This window comes from Podarcis gaigeae, assembly GCF_964106915.1.
Source record: "Podarcis gaigeae genome assembly, chromosome: 3".
Taxonomy (NCBI): domain Eukaryota; kingdom Metazoa; phylum Chordata; class Lepidosauria; order Squamata; family Lacertidae; genus Podarcis; species Podarcis gaigeae.
Window position 1 is genome coordinate 65758495 of NC_139680.1, and position 24855 is coordinate 65783349.

The 24855-nt window shown below is 42.3% G+C and overlaps 2 protein-coding genes across 14 annotated transcripts in view; both read left to right on the forward strand.

Moving 5' to 3' along the window:
- Positions 1-12949, forward strand: part of PLEKHG1 (pleckstrin homology and RhoGEF domain containing G1) — a 103074-nt gene extending 90125 nt beyond the window's left edge. For 7 of the 12 annotated variants that reach the window (XM_083732146.1, XM_083732143.1, XM_083732145.1 and 4 more), the window contains 9 exons: positions 209-295; positions 850-883; positions 2139-2234; positions 2749-2787; positions 3248-3270; positions 4618-4803; positions 5765-5881; positions 6506-8195; positions 8650-12949. In XM_083732146.1, coding sequence (XP_083588272.1) covers positions 209-295; positions 850-883; positions 2139-2234; positions 2749-2787; positions 3248-3270; positions 4618-4803; positions 5765-5881; positions 6506-8195; positions 8650-9701 — 3324 coding nt within the window. In that variant the 3' untranslated portion in view covers positions 9702-12949. The remainder of the gene's footprint in view (positions 1-208; positions 296-849; positions 884-2138; positions 2235-2748; positions 2788-3247; positions 3271-4617; positions 4804-5764; positions 5882-6505; positions 8196-8649) is intronic. The other 5 variants (XR_014562473.1, XR_014562474.1, XR_014562475.1 and 2 more) reach the window with 1 other exon arrangement.
- Positions 12950-14843: 1894 nt separating this feature from the next.
- The window catches only part of MTHFD1L (methylenetetrahydrofolate dehydrogenase (NADP+ dependent) 1 like), a 99863-nt gene continuing 89851 nt past the window's right edge, over positions 14844-24855 (forward strand). Inside the window, exons 1-6 of one of the 2 annotated variants that reach the window (XR_014562497.1) lie at positions 14844-15638; positions 17931-18015; positions 19949-19999; positions 20092-20145; positions 22717-22841; positions 24155-24255. Coding sequence is in view for 1 of the 2 variants with exons in the window: in XM_083732245.1 (XP_083588371.1) it covers positions 15418-15638; positions 17931-18015; positions 19949-19999; positions 20092-20145; positions 22717-22841; positions 24155-24255 (637 nt within the window). In the remaining variant the exon portion in view is untranslated. The remainder of the gene's footprint in view (positions 15639-17930; positions 18016-19948; positions 20000-20091; positions 20146-22716; positions 22842-24154; positions 24256-24855) is intronic. The other variant, XM_083732245.1, reaches the window with a different exon arrangement.

Here is a 24855-nt window from a genome sequence, read left to right on the forward strand (position 1 = left end):
TCAGATGTTGCTGAACTCTTGGCTAGAGCATGGCTCGAGATGATGGGGATGGCAACAGATTCCCCATCTCTCCCCTATCCCATCCACTGGAAGTCAGAGCCTTCTTCATGCTCAACCCTTGACTCTGCTAAATTTATTGTCTGGTGTTACCTACCGTCACTCCTTCATGTCTAGCTATAACTCATTGCATTCTTGCAACTTGTAACAGGCCAAATCACAGCAAGATAAGCGCCTTTGGATTCTTCACTTGAAGAGATTAATTCTTGAAAACCACCCTGCCAAAATCCCAGCTAAGGTAAAATATTAACAACTGCCTTATTTGTTTGTTTGTATTTCTATTGATTGATTGAATGAATTTATATACCTCCCTATATACGGAGGTCTCAGGGCAGTTCACAGAGCAAAATCAAAATACAAAACCACAAAATATATAATCAAAATAGAAACAACAACCCAATAACACCCCCACACATTTTGTTGTTGTTGTTGTTGTTGTTAAAAAGGCATAGGATGTCTAGCAATTCAACCAAAGGCCTGGTTAGAAAAGGAACTTTTTTGCTTGGTGCCTTTTTAAGAGTGTGGATATGTTAAAAATAAAATATGTGTATTTTTATCTTCTGTGATAGATGCATCTGGGTAGCCACATCATGATAACAGCACATGAATTGCATTCCACCAAGTTCACTTGAATCAGGGCAGTTTTGAAACCAATTTTGCCTTTCAGGTTTTAGAAGGTTTGGTGTGGTGGTGCACCAGCCAAGGACCCAGAGTCTGGGGGACTATTGCTGACCTGAGGTGTTAAGCAAGTTTATATAGTTTATGCACAATATTTGTTTTTATTTTTTTCAGGCCAAGCAAGCAATTCTTGAAATGGATGCTATCTGTAAGTATATTTGCATATAACTATTCACTTGCATTTTAATTTTTGTTAATTAAAAAACTCGGAAAAATACGTAATAGACAACTGGATGCATTAATCTTAGCTGTCACAATGTTTTCTGGTTCTGGCTCAGAGCTTTTGAATAAGAACGTGGGTGAGACTTTTAGGTACTTTCCCTCTTGTACAATTTGTTTCCGTAAGGTAGATACACTAGCCACAAACTCAAACTTCCATGTGTCACAGTGTCTAAACTCAAATCTCTAACATGGATCACTGCCTTGTCGTGACGAAGGGGCTTGAGTAACTCAGAGAAGCTATGAGTTATGCCGTGCAGGGTACCCAAGACAGACAGGTCATAGCCAAGAGTTTAGACTAAATGTGATCCACCTGGAGAAGGAACTGGGAAACCACTCTAGTATTTTGCCAAGAGAACTCCATGGACATAAAAAAGGAGAAACTTTGAGAAGGAAGTGAGAGTTTCCAAGGCATGCTCTGGTCCATGGGGTTACGGAGAGTCGATCATGACTAAGATGACTAAACAACAACTGGTTTTGGCAACAGTGTTGTTCAGTGTGACTCTCTATTTCCCTTAAATAAAAGATTGGCAACCACAAACAGGATCAAAGTTTTCTGCTTATGAAAGTTTTGCCAGCTCGTACATCACCTTGTGTTTTGAGATTCTTAATAAGAGCACATTAAATAATTCATGATGAACTATGCTGTCTTTTCAATTCATTTTTAATATCACCCTTCCAAGGGACTGCTATTGTGCATGGAGAATGTCTTCTCCAAAATTGTGTGTGGAGTGAAAGACATTTACATAGTTTGTATGTTGCTACCCAAGACATTTCCCAAGCATCCCTCTCAAAGCCATTCACTAATATGAAATAAAACTGAAAAGTATCCTTGGGAACAATCAGGGGGCATTCTCAAATTGTTCCTAGGTGACTCCAGCCTAGGCATAGGCAAACTTGGCCCTCCAGATGTTTTAGGACTACAATTCCCATCATCCCTGACCACTGGTCCTGTTAGCTAGGGGTGATGGGACTTGTAGTCCCAAAACATCTGGAGGGCCAAGTTTGCCTATGCCTGCTCCAGCCTTTAAAACCAAGCCTGCTTCTCCCTGCATTGTCCTATTCTAGATTTTGTTTGTGATGAAGGCTTGAGAAATCTAATGCTGCAATCATAAAGTCTTCTCCAAAAGCTCACCTGATGTATGAAGTCGTAGTTACATATTGTTTCTCTAATTTCTTTATAGATCACCCAGGATTCCATTATAGCCCAGAAGGAGAAATGAAAGCATCGAGTAATTCTAAAGAAGGAATCGCCCCACAGAGGGTGAGAAGGAAGTCAGGTAATAAAATATTTTGTTGTGGTTTCCTATAGGAACATTCTTTTACAGTCAAGTCATCCAGAAAGGTCCTTATACTTCCTGGTCCCCCACCATCAGAAATGTGGTGAGTTGTGCTGTGCCTTTTCAATAGCAGCACCAAGCCCTATGGAAGAGGTAGGGAAACTGTGGTCCTCCGGATGTTAGCAAACTACAACACCCATCATTCCTGACCATTGGCCATGCTGGCTGGAGCTGATGGGAGTTGAAGTTCAACAACATCTGGAGGCCACATGTTCTCCATCCCTGGTGTAAGCCCTGTTTTGAGAACTTCTTTGCCTGGCACTGACTAACACATATAATTTGGTGTAAAACTGAAGTCCAGGGCAGTCCACTAAGTTTTTCTGGGGTGTTACTGTTTCTCTTTTGGCTGCTGTTGGTTGTAGTTGGGTTTATTTAGGATACTTTTTAATAATATATTTTAAATCAGGAGACAGCATAAACATTTTAAACAAAAGCACATGTGTTCTTCCCGCAGAACCTTCGTCCAGAGCCCATAAAATCATAAAGCCAAGTGGTGAGTTACAATGTGTCCTGTATGTGATATTATGCATTAAGTATTACAAATCATATGGCACCTTTAAGTGTTCAATTAAGTCTATGTAAATAAAAAAACAAAACCCTGTTGTCCTGGGAAGGAGTCGTGTTCAATCTCTTGTCAGGGAAGAAATGTCAGATTTGTTAAATATCTGACACACAAAAATAGCAGCCTTCGGAAACCAGCAGGCAAGCCTTTCAGTTTTGAATGCAGGGGGAGTTTTTCACATGGGATAAATTTATTACAAAAATGTTCAAGCATGCTTGCCTTATCTATTGATAGGGCCCATGTTAAACGCAGTACTTTGGTTTATAATTTCCATTTTAAAGTCAATAGGTGTTTTAGACTTAAACCTGTTTTTCACAAATGCGGAATATAATTTTTTTACTAAGTGATACTTAGGATTGTTTTGTTTTTTGTTTCCCACTAATAATTTCAGAAATGGACCCAGACACGAAAAAGGTAAGCCATATCATTCTCCCCACCCCCAGTAGCTTGAAAGTGATTTTCGAAAAAATTAGATTTGAAGTACTGAATACTTCTTATAACTTTAGAACAGTTTGTTTTCCCTTTTCCACTTACGATTGTTATCCATGCCTGCCACCTACTGGCTGTCATGGTCTTACCCTTCTTTACCTCCAGTTGTGCACAACTGCAAACAATAAGCTCAGGGTTGGCATACAGCATTTTATACCTGAGGCAGGAAATCTGAATATTCTCCCACCTTTCCAAACCATAACATGCAAACAATCTACCTGGAAGATCTCCTGTGCAGTCGCCATTGAAATGAATAGAGCTATGCAATAACTTGATCAATTATGTGCCATGCGTCAAACATGTCTGTCTCCCGTTTTGCCCCCCTCAATGGTATCCCAGCTCTGTTCCCTGCTGGGTGTCGTGGTAGTGCAGTTTTGAAACATAACAAAGGGTGGGGAAAGAGACCAAAGAGACTAAGTAGTGCTGCCTACCACATACTCTCTTGATTCCTCTAAGCCAGAAATTGGCCACCTATGGTTCTCCAGATGTTCCTGGACTACAGCTCCCAGCATTCTTGACCATTGGCTGTGGCTGATGGGAACAGGAGCCCATCAACATCTGGAAGGCAGCAATATCCCCACTTCTGCACTAAACTCGTGGTCATTTCACTTCCCTTTTACTGCTCTGTGTTCTGATATTAAGCCACATACATTTCCTATACATCGGTGTGTCATCTTCAGAAGGATGTGTGTGTCTACTACTGAGAAATAAAAGCTATGTGAGAGATCCCGCCCTCCCCAGCTGAAGCTGGGCTCAGAGCGGCTAACAACAGTAAAATAATACAACATTCTAAAATCATTTCATTTTAAAATCAATTCAAATCAAATTAATGGCAGCCATTGGGCTAGAGTTCTGTGAGGATTGCCAAAGGAGGGGGTCAGGCTGTGCCCTGGCCAAAGGCCTGGTGAAACAGCTCTGTCTTGCAGGCCCTGCGGAAAGATGTCAAGTCCCACAGTGCCCTAGTCTCTTGTGAGAGAACGTTCCACCAGATTAGAGCCACAGCCGAAAAAGCCCTGGCTCTGGTTGAGGCCAGCCTAACCTCCCTGTGGCCCAGGACCTCCAAGATGTTTTCGTTTGAAGACAGTGTGTGGCTTGTGCGTGTGTGCACGTTTATATATGCATATATTTGCATGTTTATGTAGATGCGTATGTGTATATATATATGTGAATGTGCTACACACCCACATCAGAATAGCTGCTGATCTAGCTATAGCTTTAAAATGAGAAGGATGGGACCTGGTGCTTCATATAAATATATATTTTCCTTCCAAGCGGATCAGTATTGAAGGAACCCTGCTATCTCAGGCTGAAGCCCTCCTCAGTCCTAGGAAAAAGTTTTCACTGAATCACAAAGGACTGGATTCCAATGAAGTGGCCTATAGTAGCGACCAAGAGGATAACGCCCTCACTGGTGTGATGGATCAGACTGACGCTGACGATGAAGAAGAGACTGAACAGGTAGCCAACTTGCTTTGTGAAATGGAAAGATGTGTGTGTCAGATATGGGTACATAAAGGATGAGAATTACTGGTGCTTAAAGGATTTATTTCTGTTAATTCCAATGCGAACCTACCTGATCCACACTTCCCAGATTGGAAGTGTGTGAATTGGAATGTAATGATTATTTGGATTTTCATTTCCCCAAATTTTGTGATGCAGTTTTCTGTTTTTGTGGTTGTTATTTAAATTGCATTTTTAAATCACATGTTTAGATAAACACATTTAAAAATGCATACAGAGAGAGAGAGAGAGAGAGAGAGAGAGAGAGAGAGAGAATGAATTTTCATGCCGGGAGAGAAAAGGGGACATCATCTTCTCTTTGCAGTGCCTTCCTCATACTGAAAAAAAATATTGCATGTGTATATTTATACACAATATACACCACTTGTGTATATTTGTACAAAATATTTTTACATGATTATTATTTTAAAATAATAATATTATTTTGAAAAATAGTAATAATCCGATACATTTTTTGTGGAAATTTCTAGAGGCCTGTCAGTGCTCAGGCAGCCTTTCTGAGCTTGTAACAAGACTTGCATATGTTCCTAGCCATTGTACATTTATTTGAGAGGAAAATACCACCACCCAAAACTTCGTGAAATGTAGAATCCTCATGCTTTCAGAGTGATGGCATTACAGCTACCATATCAATCAGAAAGCAATGTCTTCCAGAATACTCTTCCCGGAGCCCACTATCTACCCTGCAACAAGAAAAATATATGTCCTTTGTCAAAAACATTTTGTGTTAGCTGTGTTGCTGACCTCTGTCAGCTTAGGAGGCCCCACCAGAGAGTCCTTTCCACTGTAATAATGCAGTATCTTGTCGAACATTTGACATTTCTGAGACTTGGCTTTGGCTGAAGGCTTTCTCTGTAAAGGATTATGTGTCATACTGTAACCCTTCTGTTTTCTGCAGACCACACAACAAAATTCCCAGCAGAAACCAAAGGGAGGCCGCAAAAGGTTAAACAGTCAAGTTGCTGAAAATTTTGAGAAACGAAGAAGTGTTAATCTCAGTAAATGTGAAATTCAGGTACAGTCTTTATGGAAAAGTGGTTATATAATTTGTCAACTTAATGTATTCAGTGGTGTGAAATAAAATGTCTTCTTTTGCAGGTATTTCAAAGGAGGTTTTAAGGAGAGGAGCATTCAAATTTTGCTTTTAAAAAGCCAGGAAAATAATGCAATGCACCCCTATCCCTGGTTTCTTGAGAGTAAATCCCGCTGACTGTGTTCAAAGGGACTTACTCATTTGTGTGTCTGTTCAAGATTGTAGCCTACGGAACCCGGAGGCTCCTGGGTGTTCTGAACCATCTGGAGGGGCCTGCAGACAAATGCTTGTGAATGGCTAGGGTGCATGAGAGGCAGAATGGATGGTTGATGAATGGAGTATGTGTTTGTGCATGGGGTTTGTGTGAGAGATGAATGGATGATGAAGGGGGGAGGATTAAAGGCAGAAAGAGAAGGAAAAGAGGTGTCTGCACCCACTTTTTGTCTTGGTTCTGTCCAGCACCAATATGTAGCACCCAGCCAGTTTCCATCAAGGAAATGAGACTCTCAACTTCAGTAAAGGTTGCCCTCCTCGTATATGTGATTACGATTCTGCATGTTAGTTAGATCATAGACTAATAGTGTGCTCTGTTTCAAAACTTCACAGAATGCAAAGGAGCCTGTAAATGAAGCACCTTCCCAGGTCAACACAAAGCTTTCATTTTCCTGCGATGGAGGTGGTCATCCATCTCGGCAGTTTGCACCACAAAACAGCTCATTTATGGCGAATATTTTGGGCAGAACAGATGCGGTGAGAAACATCTGGACAGACCACCAGATTCGGCAAGCCCTGTTCCCAAGCAGACGCCCCCCGCAAGAGAACACAGAGGACGAAGATGATTATCAGATGTTTGTGCCTTCAGAATCTACATCCAACTTGGTTTCCATTGGCTGTGAAGAGAGAGAGCCTTCAGGCCGCCCTTGCAGCTGGCACGTAGGGCTAGCTCATCAAAGGGACATTTCTAACTCTAACTCTCACAGAATTGTGAGGCGGGCCAGCAGTGCTGGGGAAAGTAAAACTTCTCCATCTGGTTCAAGATACAGAAAAAATGACCTTGGTCAGAATGCTACTTGGAATGAAATAAAAAGTTCCAGGAGTGACACGGACAATCTGCAGGTGTACCTAGAATCTTCTGAAGAACTGACTATTGATGACATAGATCATGTCTATGACAATATAAGTTTTGAAGATTTGAAACTAATGGGTCTCACTCGGAGGGAAGCGTCTGACCGTGCTCCACAAGGGTCAGCTAGAGACTCGCTCTATGAGGCTCAAGACCAAGACATTGCTTTCAATAAAAGACAGACACCTCAAAGCAGGACCTCTATTTCTACCAGCAGAAATGAAACTACTCCCAGGAGAGGAACTCCACCTGTAAGCTCTCATGATCTAAGGATCAGTGAGGAAAATATCTATGATACCATAGTCCTCCCAGAGCAATCACTGACAAATTTCAAATGTGATCGCCTTAAGTGTTCCAAAAAGAGGAGTTTTCTGGGTCTGGAAACAGATTTTGCATGCTGTGACCACCTGCGGCAGTTTGTTTCTGAAGAAAGCCTCCATTTCAGTGAAGATGAAAATCCCTATCATTATGTTCCATTAGATCATGATTATTTGAGCTTAGTGGATAGCTCATCAAACTCTGATTCACACTCTCACAAATCTGCTGCGGACAAATTATCTGAGGAAGTGGATGAAATCTGGAATGACCTGGAGAATTACATCAAGAAGAATGAAGAAAAGACGAGAGACCACGTGCTTGCAGCTTTTCCTGTCTGCAAAGATGACATAGACAACAACACTCCTACTAGAACTACTTGTGAGTTAAATAAAGATGTGGGATATTCACTCCCCCCTCTCTCACTGCCAGAAACACCTGTTTTCCCAAAAGCTTTGCCCAACAAAGTTGCCAGGTTGAGTGAAGCCAACCTCAGATTCGAGGAGGAAGCATCGCTATGTAAGGAAACGCCATGCAGAGCAAATTCCTTGATGAGTCTCAACAGATCTCCCCTCTCCAATGATAGAGCTTTTGTCGATAGTCTTTATGAAACTGCCAGTAGTATTCTGTGCAGTGCAAATGCAGAAAGTACTGACAATGAAGTGGATGCTGTGGATAAAACAAAGAACCGGGTCTTCACAATGGCAAGACAGTACAGCCAAAAAATTAAGAAGGCAAACCAGCTTTTGAAAGTAAAAAGCCCAGAGCAAGAGCAGCTTCTGAGCCGGCAACATAAATCAAGGCACAAGGACTTAGCAGCCATTTTGGAAGAGAAGAAACAAGGAGGCCCAGCCATTGGTATGCTGACAATGTTGTTGTTTTAAACCATTCTTACACTGAATACTTTGAATGCCTTTGGAGGAGGTACACACAGGTAGCTTAGCAGCCCATGCATGTCCCCCTTTACAGAGAAACCCCTAGTTTGTGGATACTATAGGTGTGGGCCTGGCGGCGGCCAGCATATATAACCCCCCACTCTCCCTCTGTGATCTTAATTGTATAATAGTAAAGGGTAAAGGTAAAGGGGACCCCTGACCATTAGCTCCAGTTGTGGACGACTCTGGGGTTGCAGCGCTCATCTCACTTTATTGGCCAAGGGAGCCAGTGTACAGATTCTATTAGAATCAACAGGACTTATTAAAAAGATGCGTCCTTACTCCGCTATAAATGTAATTCCCATGTTACAGCCTTTTAATAATATGCAATGCAACTTTGTTTTGACCATTGTGTCCTCTGTCACACTTTTCTTTAGGTGCCAGAATTGCTGAATATTCCCAGCTCTACGATCAGATTGTTTTTCGGGAAACCTCACCCCAAAAGACCAGTTCTCAAGACCCATCAAACGTAAGGTATTCTTCACCAGTGTCAACATCTCAGTTAGCTGCGGAATGCTTCAGAGCAGAGGACTGGTTGCACTCAACATACAGTAATGTGGAACTCTCAGATTTCTCTCCCTGGTCGGAAGTCCCACACCTGAAGGCCAGAAGCTCCCCTTCGGAAATGAGTGCAAAGCAGAGACAATTGCCGGCGGCCTGTTCAGTGCCTTCCCTTCAGACTCCTCTTCGCCCGCACATTCCTGCACAAAGGTGGAGCGCAATTATAAGTCAGCCTAACAAAGAGAACTTGCACCACAGTCAGGTTTTTAACTCTTTAGGAAGACGGGAAAACAATGCAAAGTCACAGATGTACAGCAGGTCACAATCATCTTCCTCTATTGTGGCCAGCAAGTCTGGGGATTCAATAAATTATCCACATGAAATGGACAAGAAGCAGCTGCATTCAGACAGGAACTTTCTCTCTGAACACTATAAAGAATCTGTGCCAGGCGCCACCCCAGGACTTGCAGCATGTGATGGAGCAAAGCAGAGCCTTGAGAATTGCTCTGAAATGATTCTGCAGGATTCTCAAAAAATTCTTAGAGTTAACAGAAACTTGCTCTCAAATGCACAAATTGCTACCCAGAACTATTTTTCTAACTTCAAAGACACTGATGATGGAGAAGGGGATGATGACGACTATGTTGAAATAAAATCTGAAGATGAGGGCTCTGATTTAGAGAGTTTCTACAACCAAACAAAACTCTCGGATCCAAACATAAATATACATTGCGCCGCTTCAGAAACTTGTAGTGACAAAAATATGCCCCTGGCTCCTGCTAAGGCATCAGACTCTTTCCTGGCCACATGTAGTGATTCAGATAAATTGAATGATTACCTATGGAGGGTACCATCTCCTAATCAGCAGAACATTGTCCAGTCCTTAAGGGAAAAATTTCAGTGTCTTAGCTCAAGCAGCTTTGCTTGATTTTTTATTATTATTATTCTTAACATTATGCCTTAATGCTGACAAAGTTATAATAGGGCTGCCTGTATTGGTAGTGTACATTGTAGTGTGTATATTTTAACTATCATGTAGTGAGAAATTTAAAGTGGCTAGTTTTGCACTGTCAAGTTATTGACTGGCTTTACGTTGCAGGCAGATTTCTGGCTAGCTTTTCCTTGCATCCATTCTTAACAGTGTCCCCTATGCTGAAATCATGGCAATGATTTTATGAGAGCCAGTCATGTAGGCCAGAATTCTGATTTTGTTCTAGGAATGGCATTAATGCTGAAAAGGAAGGGGGAGGCGGGACAGACGGACTGGCATATTATGTGAAATGTGCAGTGAAATAACAGTGAAAGATAAAAAAAGAGTACTCTCAGGTTTACTTACTTAAAGGACTGCACATATATTTTCATCAAGTGAGGTATGAAATACTGTGATTGGACTGAAGCTTATTGTTGTATTGTCACTCAACTCCAATAGCGTTAAGATTCCCTCCTTATGTTTCCACAGCCCACTTTTCCAAGTAGGTTTGATAAATAAAATGTGCACTTGTGGTACAGACCAAAATGGAATCTGTGGGATCAAGCAGCAAAGCACCTTTCTCCAATTCAAGCCTGCAGGGTAGCTGGAACTCCCTGTTTTGGAAACAATTTCCTGACACTAGTAATTCAAACCTATACATTACTGAACACAAACTAGAGATGGTTCAGTCCATTTTAGCTTAAAGGGATCCCCCTCCCCCATTTGTTTAAGTTTGTATCCTTTTATTTCAATACACTACATTCCTTTTTGTCTCCCTTTTATCACATGAAAGTAGTAAGTAGCCCTAATCAGATGTTTAGTACCCATAAATGCCAAACATACGAAGGAACACTGAGATAGCACAAGCCATTATCGCCATCTAAATACCGACACACATGCTGGCCATGTCTTGGCATCCGTCTGAATAGGTCCATCTGTATGCAGGTATGGCTCCCTCCACAGAGCTGATTGATAGCTGTTCCTGGGGCAGGAGCTGTTCACTTGCACATCCATGCTCACATAGCCCAACCTTTTAGACTGATGCTTATCACACATGGGCTGGGAGAACATGAAAAGCACCCATGTCTGTACATTCTCAATAACCCCTTCACAGATTTAGTACGAGCAGGTACCAAATACCTTAATAGAGTTGACTCTTACCGTTTTTGCTGCTGTGTATTCTTGTCATCTTATTTTTTGCATAGCTTTAGCTTGGAAGCAGTAGTGTTTTTACTTGAAAAAAAATACAGTGTGCAAACACACACTGTTTAACCAGTTTTCAGATGAAGGACATATAACAGTGATATAAATGAAATTGAAATGCATTTTGCCAAGGGTGGGAGTTCTCTCATTTCCACTTAAAAGCACTCCACTTTGCTCTAGCACAAGGCACAGTAGCCCTCATACATTTTAGAATGTCAACAAGTTGTTTTTACAGGCATTTTTTGACAAAATCCCACAAGTGATGAGTGTATATTCCATTCTACAAAAATTGATATTGAAAGCTTTGTGGTTTCTGAATTTATCTGAACTTCATGCAACAAATGCTTTTTAATTTTTGAAATACTACTTCAAGAATGTTGGGATTTTATTTCTGGTTTACCACGATCTCAAAATTTCGTATACCAGGCTGTCCCAGTTACATAGAAGAGCTGACTGCAATTCAAGCTATGTCTAGTAAAATAGATTATGACTAATGCAAGTATATATTAAATAAGCAAACTTCAATTTTTATTTAATAAAAATGTAAAATAATGTAAATAACAGTAAAAGAAATTAATTTGAGTGCATTAACAATAGGCACATTTAGGTTCCTTTGTAACGACAGAGAAGTTTGTTAATCTGGTAAAATAATGAGATATATGCTCAATGGAACACATAGCTTTGTTAGGAATAAGCAATAATATGTTTGGGGTACTTTCTGCTTTGCTGGCAGAAAAGCAAACAGCTGAATTCACAAGTAGTTGAGCCCTGGAAAATGTTTCCATAAAAACAAGGGCAATACTGGTTTTCAATTCTCAAATGAGCTGCCAACCTTGTATCTAGTTCATGCTTTGTAGGGAGCTTGACTTACGCTGTCTAACATCTTCAGTTGCCATTTCCCCAAAAATACCAGTTAGAAAGAAAAGTACTCCCAACAAAAGAGCAGATCTAGATTTTATAAATAACTACAGTTCCTCATGTAAAACTTATGTAGCCAAAATAGCAAAAGAATGCCATTGTTAACCTGGTTTGAACTTGGTAAATGAACAGTTGGAAATACCATTTATCTTTTTTTCCTGAAGACACTAATATGTATTCCTTCATATTGTAACACAGAAGGTTAAATTCACTTTGTTGCACAGCCTTCTCAAATGAGCAGAGCAAATTAAATATATAAATTTTCTGCAGCCTCAGGACAATACAAATGTGAATGGAATCAAAAGCAGCTGTTTCTTGGTACACAAAAGGCGAGTTCATTTGAGGGTCTTCTTCAAGACCACCACCCACATTGTAGGTTAGTGGGTCCATTTTACCGTCTGAACTCTCCTGAGCACATTACTTCATTTATGGCTGTGGGTAGCACAAAAGTGTAATGTGAGGGCACAGTAGGGAAATAGCAGCCATTACTAAAACTGGAACAATAGAGCCAGAGAATTAAGGGTGCAGCAGAGGAGTCAATGACATGTGCTGCAAATTAGATAGGTCATAGCAGACTCATCACATTTTTATTAGTTTAAAGGTGGATTTCTCTTTTCTTTTTAAGAGTCATACCTCTCTTTTGCAACTTTTTGTAAAGAACATTTGAAAGGAGGTTTATAATTTTTAACCATGTAACATTGTTTGTAAAATACTCTGGTTTTAATGTATTTCTGTACTATTTGTTGATAGTGTCAGCATGATTCTACTGGACAGGGTTCACAATGAAGTCGTTCTGGATGGATTCACACTGCGTATTTCCTAATTTCTGCAAATCATTTGTTAGCATTTTATTCTACTGGTTAGAGACAACCTCTACATTGCACTTTTTTCATGTAAGGAGTCTTTTTTTAAGGAAGATGTAAAAAATGTATGTACATGTAGAATATTCTTCAGTAAAGCTTTTTCTCATTTTGTTATGCTTAAAAGCTGAGTTTAAAGCATGCCAAACCTGAAAATATGTAAGTAATAGCTGCCTGGGGGGGGGGGGGAATAAATACTATTTGCAGCAAAATTGAAAAAGAAAATGCAGTCTGTTTTGTTAATTAAATGTTTCACACTGTGCAGTGTACCAAGGGGATTCACCCCTTTGCAACTTTTGCCACTGTCTCCTTTACTTGGCTTTTATCATTTACTGAATCAGCTGGGAAGGGCCAGCATTGGTGAATATATTAATATAAGATACAGATCCAAAACAAAGAGTGTGTTCTAGTATAATGTATTACGGGGGTCACCCAGCTAAAGCCTGTGGGTGCCATGGTGAAGGCCTTCATTGGCACCCTGGGCAGAGGCTCGGGATTTGTGAGCTCTCATTTGGGGGGAAAGGGTAAGTCTTTAGCCCTCCAGGAAGAGGGGTGAAATATGAAGCAAAATATACAGCTATCCTTCTAAGCAATTGCTGTGAAATGAGCCAGCTTAGTAGGTTGCTTCTGCCCCTCGGTATTTTTAGTCAACAAGTGAAGTGAGAGCTGTGATTTGTTGTTCATTTGTTCTGACACCGGGTATTAGCAATCTCTGGGGTCCTGAAGAGCTAGTGTAGAAATATCACTCTGGTTCATAGGCTAGGACAGTGTTTTTCAACCTTTTTTGGGCAAAGGCACACTTGTTTCATGAAAAAAAATCACGAGGCACACCACCATTAGAAAATGTTAAAAAAATTAACTCTGTGCCTATATTGACTATATATAAAGTAATAATTACTTTACAGACCGCAGTAATCTCCTGGGTGTATAAGAGACTACCCTGGTCCTGAGCTGTATGACGAGACATAATATCAATTTTTTCAAAAAAAACTTTCATTTTCTACCTCTTCTGGTCTAGAGGTGGACAAGAAACCCTTAGCCTCTCACTAAGGGCCAGGCGCTCTTGCCATTGGAGGGCGAACACTCACTGGCGGAGAACCGAAAGGAAACAATTGGGGTCAACAAAGGAAGCTCGCCTCTGAGGGGAATGTCAAGAGCAGGCCTTTTCCCGGCCGCAGACTGCCCGGCCCTGGGCGGCCCCGGAGGCGCTGGGCCAGGCGCACTTACCGAGGAGCCGGCCCAGAAGGGGCAGCAGTTCTTAACTTGCGGGGAGCTGCTGAAGGACAGCGCCACAAAGCTTAGCGCCACCAGGCAGCAGCCCAGGATCAGCTGCAGCAGCTCCAGAGACAGCAGAGGGCGCGCCGGCAGCAGCCCTGGCCGAGATGGCGGCGGCCTCCCCGCCCAGCGGCAGGCCCCACTGGGGGAGAGCACGGCCCAGGCCACCCAGAGCGGGACCATGGTGGCCTGGCGGGCGGCAGCGGCGCTGGGCCAGAGGTGGCGGGTCTGGGTGCCTCGGGCGCCGCCGAGAGCCGGGCCAGCGGACAGCACGAGCCCGGCAGCACCACCGGCAGAGACATGGGCGCCTCGCCCGCCACGCTGGAGGCAACAAGTGCGTGGTCTGGCGCCTGCCTAGTGGGCGAAAATTTGACATTTTTTTAAAAAAAAATCTTTTGAATTTTTCAATTTTTCCCACGACACACCAGGCAACATCTCATGGCACACTAGTGTGCCGCGGAACAGTGGTTGAAAAACACTGGGCTAGGAGTAGCACAGGTTCTCCCAGAGCAGAAAAATGAACATAGTATCCATGTAGCAGTAGGACACAGTGGTTTAGGATGACAAGAAACACCCCTGACTTGGGACCACTGGTACTGAGGCACAGACTGAGGCACCAATAAAAGCTGTCAAAACATGGGCAGATGCTTTTGTGAGCTCTAGCAGCAGCTTTTATCAAGAAAGCATCATTTCCCCTCCTTGCCAAAGGGCTTCTTCAAAACTCTGCAGCAGCCTTTCTTCCTACTAATTGGTGCCAAGTGTTGTCCTGGACCCCCTGTAACCAGTGGTGGGTGGCCACCATTTCAAATTTCATTTCCCATAATGCCCCAGAAAAGGCACAACGCAGAGGTACTGTGGGAAAAGCCAGAGTCTGCTGCCAGCTGGGCGAGATGCTCTTCAAATTCAAAGGAAAATTCTGCAAGCAGCAGCAGCAGCAGACGCTGAAGCGGTGGTTGGCAGTTTTAATTACAAAATATTGCTTCTCGTCCGTCTTTTCCCGTTTCCTTTGAAGTAAGGCCAGGTGCTTTCCGTGGGATTTATTTCCAAGTTAGCAAAGGCTAGCATGCCCCCCCTATGTTCATTATAAGGCCAATGTTTCCAAGTGACGACGTTTGCTCAGGGGAAGCGAGGGCCATGGCACTTGCCCTGGGTCCGCTGGAGAGGGCAACCCGCTCGCTCACCACCTGAGGGGAGCTTTGCGGACGAGTCTATGCCCGGGGGTGCAAGCGAGGCGCCGAGGCTTCGCTGGGCCCCCGCCTTTCGCAGGCATTTCTTGGAGCCGGCCACGCTTTGCCCGTCGGGCGCCCCTCCCCGCGCCACGTCCTTTCCCAGAAGCCAACAACTCCGCCTCCCCGCCAGGGAGCCCCGGCAGCAGCAGCAGCAGCAACAGTTTCCCTCGCGTCCTTCCTCTCGCAGCGATGAGGCTCTCTGTCCTCCGTCGCCTGGCGTGGAGACCGGCGACACCGGCTGCAGCCAAGCACGGCGGGAAGAAGGTGGGCTGCGGGGCTCTGCCTCTGCTGCGCCCTGGAAGCGGCTACCCAGGCGCGCTCCTGCTCCCCCGGGGCATCTGCGGCACGTGGGGCTGCCTGGACAAGCAGCGAGGGTCCGGCAGCGGAGGGCTACGGGGCTCGGCGGCCAGGTAAGCGGACGGTTCCCCTTTTGCAGACCGTGGGGGTGGGAAGTGCCTGGTCCCGCCGCCAGCGCTTCTAGTTCGTAGCCGGCACTCGGCCCCTCGGCTCCACGTGGGGAGGAGGGCTCCGCCTTCGGGCTGGCTGTTGTGTCTGATGCAATAACGCAGATGCATTGCGGAGGAGAAGGGGGGGAAGGAGGGAGTGGCGTCTCCGGCAGCCAATCCGCTTCGAAGAAGCGGGAAGCGCGGCTTCTTATTGGCCCCGTGAGCGCCTGCTTTCACTCACCCGCTTCCAGAGCTACTAACTCAAATCGGAGTTCATTCAGGTTCATTGGAAGTTGCTTATTTATATCTCTCTCTAGACCCCCACCCATTATATATAGATTCTCTCTCTCGTCCATCGTCTCTTGAGAAAGACGGATGCCAACAGATGGATAGATATAAAATAAAGAAATCTACATATAAATTGAAATATAATAAATCCCAAAGATGATTTACAACCCAGTGAAAAACACAATAATAAAATCAAGTGACTGGATCCTGTGAGGGCTTCCAAGTAATCAAATTAAGACTGGCGGTGTTAAAGGAATACTGCCTCTCTTGAGTGTGCACTCTGGAATAGCTCTGCAGGGCAGAATCTTCTCAGTATACAGTGGAACCTCGGGTTGCGAACGTGATCCGTATGGGAGGCACGTTCGCAACCTGCTGCGCTGCATCTGCGCACATGCGTGATGCGATTTGGTGCTTCTGCGCATGCGCAAAGTGTGATTTAGTGGATCTGCACATGCATGAGCGCCGAAACCGGAAGTAACCGGTTCCGGTACTTCTGGGTTTCGGCGCAACCTGAGGTATGACTGTATTTGTGGAAAGACCCTCCTCTCGAGATACTATCACCTTGGGATCAAGGTCTCCCAAGGCAGCATCAATTTGACACCTTGGTTTCACAAACCATGAGCTCTGGCTTAATGTTAATAGATGTAGGGTGGCCAGATGCAGAAGGGAAAAGGGCTCCTTCACTTTTAACAGTTGTGTAGAATATGCAATTTCAGCAGGTGTACAAACTCCTACATCCACACAACTAGTAAGGCTGTAGGAGCCTTGGCCTTTTCTTTTTTCTTTTCTTTTCTTTTTGCATCTGGCCACCCTTCATCTATAATGTATTGTTAATGAATTTGCGGTGCCAGAGTTTGTGGGTGCAAGACACCCATAATTCCTGGATTTGATAAACGTTGAAGTTTAATCAATGCTTGGCTGAATTTAGCAGTGTCAAAATACAGGCCAGCCTGATAATGGCTGCTAAGTATGAGTTGTTAACAGAGTACACAGACAGAGAGATAAGCCATCAGCAAAGCGAAGACTATGTGCCAGCTGCAAATGGGTGGAGCCCTGCCCTGAGCTCTGGGGAGTTAGCAGAAGAGCAGAGCATGCCAGAGATTTTAGGAGGGAGTATAGACTGTACTGAGTATAGACTACTGAGCAAGTTGGACCAGTGGTTTGACTGGTTATAAGGCAGCTTTCTGTGTTCCTATGAAGGTGCACTTTTGCACATGTGTGCCTCATTCGTAAATAACATAGCTTGGGGGTATTTTGTACTGGGAAACCAGTCATTGAAGACCAACTATACAGATATATATTGTATACTAGTGAACCTTGGTATAGAACTAATTACAGGCCAAAACTACAGTGGAACCTCGGGTTACATACCGTCCTCCTTACAAGTGCTTCAGGTAACGAGCTCCGCCAACCCAGAAGTAGATGCTCCTGGGAGTGAACTTTGCCCAGGGATGTGAGCAGAAGTCGCGCGCTAGCAGCGCAGCAGCCCCATTAGCAAAAGCACACCTCAGGTTATGAATGGTTTTGGGTTAAGAATGGACCTCTGGAACGAATTAAGTTCGTAACCAGAGATACCACTGTAGTGGTCATACTGCTTATCTTTGTAAGCTGCCCTGCGGGCCTTTTTGGCTAAACAGGTTAAAATATTTTAAATAAATGTATAATTATAATGTGAATAACATTCTGAAAACAAATAGTTTCTGTGTAGATCTGAGGTATCTTCAATGGTACTTACATGGGAGTACGTGTGCTTAGGACTGTAGCCTTTATATCTTAACTGTTGCAGTAGGATTGGATTTTTTTTGGTATTTTGAAGTTGTTAGATATTGCATATTGGCTCACGATATGCTCAAAATGGGCAATTGTCTTTGTGGGTAATCCAGAAAGGTAATTGTGTGCTAGTTGGTGAGATCATGGAAATAAAGTTATATTATATACTAATACAGATCATATTTTTGTTTTTAAAAGTGAAATCATTGAGAGTTCAAGGAAAGCCCTGAATTTACTGCAGAGACAGCATCCTACATTTAAACCAGCACTTGCTGTTGTACAGGTAAAACCCTATAGGTGATGATTTCAGAAGTGAAACAACAAACCAGTACTTTATGAAAACAGATCTAGATCTGTGAATAGCCATTTATATTGCACACCATAACATCTTCTTAACTACAGAACTACTTTAAACCAGATAAATGCATTACTGGGTATATTTGATAGTGTGAGGAACCTTTGGCCTCCAGATGTTGCTAAACTACAAGCCTCATCATTCCCAACATGGCCAGTAGTAGAAGCTGTTGAAACCATATTTCTGCTGGACTTAACTTTTCCAAAACAAAAAAAATTCCTTCCAGTAGCACCTTAAAGACCAACTAAGTTAGTTCTTGGTATGAGCTTTCATGTGCATGCACACTTCTTCAGAAGTGTGGAAGGATTTTTTTTTTGTTTTGACTATGGCAGACCAACACGGCTACCTATCTGTAACTGGAACTATGGAAGGCACCACATTGAGCCGCATGAAATGGAAGTCCATCATAAGGTATCTGAAGAAGTGTGCATGCACACGAAAGCTCATACCAATAACTAACTTAGTTGGTCTTTAAGGTGCTACTAGAAGGAATTTTTTTTGTTTTGACTATGGCAGACCAACACGGCTACCTATCTGTAACTTAACGTTTCCATTTCACAGTCTTTAATATTACTTCCCCTAATTAAAAATCTTCTTGTATGATCTTCCTGCTACAGCATCTGAAAATCTTGGTCACATCCACACCATACATTAGCTCAATTGGTTAGAGTGTGGGGCTGATAATGCCAAGGTCGTGGGTTTGATCCCCTTATTGTCCAGCTGCATATTCCTGCATTGCAGGGAGTTAGACTAGATGATCCTCAGGGTCCCTTCTAACTCTGCAATTCTATGAAAGCACTCTTACACTACTTCAGTTATCACGGCTTCCCTGTATTGGATCTTGGGAACTGTAATTTGTTAAGGGTGGTGAGAGTTCTGAGGACAGGGAGGCTCTCCAGCATGCTGAGCTGAAGTTGAGCAGGGAAATTGGTACAAGTGGAATGCCTTCTTCTGGGGCTACACTGGATATCAACTCACCCACTCCCAAGTAAGAGGATTGTTCAATATCTAACCTTCAGGAGATATTACCTTTACTTCTCTCAAATATTCATACTTTGCCCTTCCTCAAAGGAGCTCACAGCGGAATACGTGGCCTATCTCATTTTTATCTTTCCAACAACCTGATATAAGATGAATTGGGCTGAGGGTGCAAGAGCAGCCCCAATTAAAACATTGGTTTCTTACTCAAAGCTGGATTTGATAACTAAATAACTCTTCTGTACAAAGCAACCCACCAATGTAACTTCTTGCAGCAAGGCTGCTGGCATCCTGAAAACATACCAAACACTATAATCCTCTGTGCTGCTTCCCAGTACAGTGGTACCTCAGGTTACATACGCTTCAGGTTACATACGCTTCAGGTTGCAGACTCCGCTAGCTAAAGTGGTGCTTCAGGTTAAGAACAGTTTCAGGTTAAGAACGGACCTCCGGAACAAATTAAGTACTTAACCCGAGGTACCACTGCACTCTAATTTTCTATGGAGTGCTCTGGGAAGCCAAGCTAGTATGTTTCCATTTGTATCTTGTCAGGGATTGCTTCACTTCTATATGACCACAAGAATGTGCAAGCATCAGGGATAGATGTTTTTAACAACTGGGAATAGGGCTTGCAAAGCCAAGCTACTCAGTGCCAAGAATTTGCCCAAAGGTGCTTGATTGTGCAACATACCCCTGGTAATATTAAGAAACTCACCGTTTCCATTCAGTTCAGTAAATCATATTTCTTACCCAGTTGCAAATTTCTGATCAAGTATTGATTGCAATTTTTTCTTTAGTTACAAATTGCTTACAGTTTCATTTTCTTTGATACCATTCCTAACTTGTTACAGTTCTCTTTTTACTTTTCTTTAATCCCTTCAAGGTTGGCGATGATGATCTGGGGCAAGAAATTATCAAAAACATTGCTGAAGAGGTGAGAGTGTGGAAATACTTGTTTCTTCCAAATTAAACTCAGAAATTATTGGGCTTTATAGCAATTCCCCCCCCCTTTTTTTTTTTTTGCAGATTGGCCTGAACATTGTTCATATTTGTCTTCCTCGCAACTATACTGAACATGAGGTAATAATTTATGAATTTAGGGCTTCCCCTGATGCAGTAGTGCTGAATGGCTAATTGATTGAATTCAGAAAAAAGCTCATAGAAAAGGGTTGTTGGCTTTCCTACCCCTCCTTTCCCCCAGCAGCTTCCAAAGGCTTTACCTGATGTTCGAGGGTCTTCCTGGATGAGCTGGGCTGGGCTGTGGTGTGGGAAGGCTTGCTGAAAATTTATGTAGAGGCACCTTCCATGAGAGGATCTCTCACTTTCCTCTTATTCGCTCTGCATCATAGCCCATCACATTCAGGAGGCTTAACAAACAACAACAACAATTTATATGTACCCTACCCATCTGACTGGGTTGCTCCAGCCACCTTGGGTAGCTTCCAACATATATAAAAACATACCAAAACATTAAGCTTTAAAAAGCTTCCCTATGCAGGTCTGCCTTCAGATATCTTTTAAAGGTTATATAGTTACTCATCTGCTTTTGGGGGGATTTGAAGTGCTGACAGGAGAAGAAGGGGCCGCAAAATGCTTCTGCCCACCTCCTTCCAATGGTGCTTCTTGAAATACAAACAAAATCTTTATATGTGTGTTCCCCCCCCCCCAAGCACTGCCTATGGTACATGCCTGTAAACTGCCTAATAATATGATCCAAAGCACATATACTTGCAGATATCATTTAAGTGTCCTGCCTGAGTCTGAGAAATAAGTCCACAAGTTCAGTAGGGTGTACTTCAGTGTAAGTGTGCAGAGGACTACAGTGGTGCCTTGCAAGACGAAATTAATCCGTTCCGCGAGTCTCTTCGTCTTGCGGTTTTTTCGTCTTGCAAAGCACGGCTATTAGTGGCTTAGCGGCTATAAGAAAAAGGAAAAAAACTCGCAAGAACTCGCAAGACGTTTCGTCTTGCGAAGCAAGCCCATAGGGAAATTCGTCTAGCGAAGCGACGCAAAAACCGAAAAACCCTTTCGTCTTGCGCATTTTCAGTTTTGCGAGGCATTCGTCTTGCGGGGCACCACTGTACATCCTTGTGAGTAAGTACACTTAGTTTTGCAACTGAATACCCGTATGAACAGCCCTGCAGCCTAAAAACAGGACACGATAACAGCAGTCTCTTATTCCTAAGGAATGTTTACTCAGAGGTAACCCCAGTTACCTAGGAGTAAGACCCATTGTATTCAGTAGAACGTACTTCTGAGTAGGCATGAGTTGGAGTCTTGTGGATTACATGTTTAGTCCCATTGAAGTAGTTAAGGATAGCATGACTCTTTCTAAAAATAACAAAGGAATTCAAAGTTGAGATTGATAGTCTTCAGTCCTCAGCTCACCCCTGTTAGTAATATATTATGTGTTGCATTTGCCTACAGATTTACATTATCTCTGAAAACTTGAGCTGTGTACTGTTGAGGGCTGCCTGCTGTTTGATTGCAGGTTTCTCACCCAGACATTATTTCAATAAAAAATCTGCTATGTTTAGTTACAGTATGTTATATTGCATGGTAAGACCATTACCAATAGAATATTAATAAGGACGAGCTTTCAATCTGCAGTTATTACAGTATTCCTACGTAAGTAGCTGTCATAACCTACGCTTACAATATCAACAGATCTAACAATGGAGAGGAATGTAAAACTTCTACAAAACTCTTTGAGGCTATCTTGCCTGGTCATCCCACAGTGTCTCATGCTTTGAGAAAGGAGAGACATTGTGCTGATGGGGGTTTGAGGGTGAGAAGCAGCTAGTGGTGGTTGCAGGAGCTACAAAGAAGGTGGGAGGAGAGGAGGCAGAGTGGGGGGAGGGGAGGTTGCCACCCCTACCAATCCTACCACCTTATCTTGATATTAGTGTTAGAAACCTATTTCCCCTTCCTAGAGCTATTCCTAGAGCTGCTTTCATGAGGCACACTGTTCCCACTGACCATGGGGCAAGCTTCTCCTCCATATATTGTTCTTAAGTGCAGAAAATTCCACAGAACAAATAGAAGACATTCGCCTATGTGGTAAAAATAATCCACTTTGTTAAAATTGTATGCCCACATTTTGGAAATATTATACATCTACATTCTTCCTTGCCATGATGATGTTTTTATATTTGTTGTCTCGTTTTCACTTAATAAATGGCATGTTTCAAAAAATAAATTTGCAGTTGGCCTGTGACCATGTCCTTCCCTTGTGGGTTGTTGCAGGTCCCTTCTAGTTCTGAGTAATACTGTATATCTGTATCTGTGCTGTGATCCCCTACTTGACCAGCTCCCACCCATCTTCAGCCTGTTGTGGTATCTTTAGACTAATATAGTACTGACTCACAACTGTACTGTGGGATGAAGCAGTTAGTATACATTTCATTGATCTGAATGATAGAGCAGTGTTCAAGTGCCCAAAGGTGGACTTTTACAGCAACACATGATCATAATAGTGAGTGTACTTTTGCTATACAGTATTCTTTCAGTTTCTGCAAGCGAAACATCATGTTTGATTCCATTTATCAATGATCCATTTTTCATTATATATTAAAACTCTTAATATTTGAAAATGTCCTTCAAGCTGATCATTTTTAAATCCTGATTTATTAACCTTCTATTGTTTTCTAGGTTATAGATGAAATTGTAAAGCTCAATGAGAATCCTAAAATTCATGGTCTTCTCCTTCGCCTCAGTAAAGAGTCATACACAAGCAAAATACTGAATGCTGTGAAACCAGAGAAAGATGTGAATGGGCAAGTTAAATGCTATTCAGTCTCCAGAAAATGTGGATTCATATGGGCTTGGATTCAGATGTTGCTGCCACCAGTGAAAGGGAAGGGAGAGGACTTGCTGATTCCCCACTCCCCCTGCAGTCAGAAATATTTATTAACTTTGCTTACTTCATTTCATTTTTAATACATTTGTAATAATCTGTATTAAAATGACAAATGACTGAATGTGTGGTTTAAAGTTCATATTTGCATGTCAGTGTATGTCATGGTTAATGGTTTGCAAGTGGGAGCAACAAACCATGATCCTTGGCTTAGCATTACATCCAAACTGGAGATTGTCATTTGTTTTGCACCAAACTATGTTCTGAAGCCAAAGTTAGTTCTTGGCTTGACCATTGTGGTTTGTGGAAGTGAAATAAACCATGATGGCTCAATCCAAATGTAGTGCTAAACCAAGGATTATGGTTTGCTATGCCTGCTCATTAGCAAGGGGGAGCAAAGTGGGCATAATCTGCAGTCATGGTGAACTGTTTATCATTGGGTTACTGTGACATGTGAATGCAGTCAATGAGTATATTTCTCTTAATGTACGAACCAAACCTATATGTTTTCTAGGCCACACCCAGCCCCCTCTGAGGTGCCACCCACCCACCTAGTTTGCAACAGCTGTAAATGCATGCCTTCGAGCATCAACACGGCTGACTGTTCTCTTAAAACAAAAGAAAGTGGGTTTTAATTTAATCCTGATCCTAGCCTAGGCATAATTCCCAGTTCCTAATTTTGAAAATAATTTGACAGCGAAATATATACGGCATCCATTAATTTGGCTTTGATAGATAAAGGATTTAATTTAAGTATGTTCCAGTTTGGCCTGACAAATTGTGATCTACTTTCTTGTTTTTAGCCTTTATGGAGTCTAATTGCCTAAGATATTATTCAAAGCTATTATTCATTTCATTTACTTTGAAAAAAATCCAGAAGAACTGACCTGAGTATAAGCAGATATTTAATTTGTAACAGATGAGGAAGTGAGAATTTTATTAACTATTGAGAGGACAAAGTTTCTCTGGAGTTGATGTTCTGTTTCAAACCAAATTGGTAATGGCAATTCCAAAATATAGTGGAAGCATTTATGCACATTCAGTGGATGCAGCTGCAATGCTGCAGATAGAAAATGAGTTAATAAAGCTATAGTTTTTCATGAGCATGTACTCTAGCTTACACCACCCCATTATAGTTTATGTGTGCTAATGAATGAGCATTTATTTCTATATTTTACATACACATGCTGTCTCTCACATACTCTCTCCCCCCCCCCATATTTTTAATTGCAGAGTAACAGATTTTAACTTGGCAAGGTTGGTGCATGGAGACATGCATGGATGTGTGATTCCCCCCACTGCTAGTGCTGTGGTCAAGCTTCTGGAAAAACTAGGTACAAGTAATTGTTTGTTATTTAGTATATTCAGCAACAGTGCTTTTTTTTTATCAGCAACAGTGCTTAATATGTTCACATGCTAGTTCAGCCATGCAGTGACTAATCTGGCCAGGTCAGATAATGGTTTCTCCCTCGAAAAACAGTGACTCTGTCATGCAAGGCCATCATAATATGATATGTATATAGACCTACATTAACCTATTAACAAAGCCTTCTAGTTGCTTTAACTCTGGAAATGCAGAAAAACCATGAAACGTGTAATTAATTGGTCAGAGAATTCAGGTTCCTAAGAATATCTACTTCAGTTGTGGTATTTTAAAGCAGGTTTTGGGGCCTTATGATTGTGAAAATATCCTCACAAGTGTGTGAGCAACACCTGGTGAAATCGAGGAGTAGCACAAGTTGCAGCAAAAGCTTTATAGTGTTCAGTTACTGAGGTGACTGAGATTTCTAGGGATTGCAGTTACTGAAGTGACATTTGCTGGTGTGGTAACACTGCAGTGGGCATTTACTCACATTTTAAAATTTATTTTTTACTTTCTGAATATGGTATGCTAATAACTCATAATGTGTATGCTTATAATAGAAGGTGGAAAG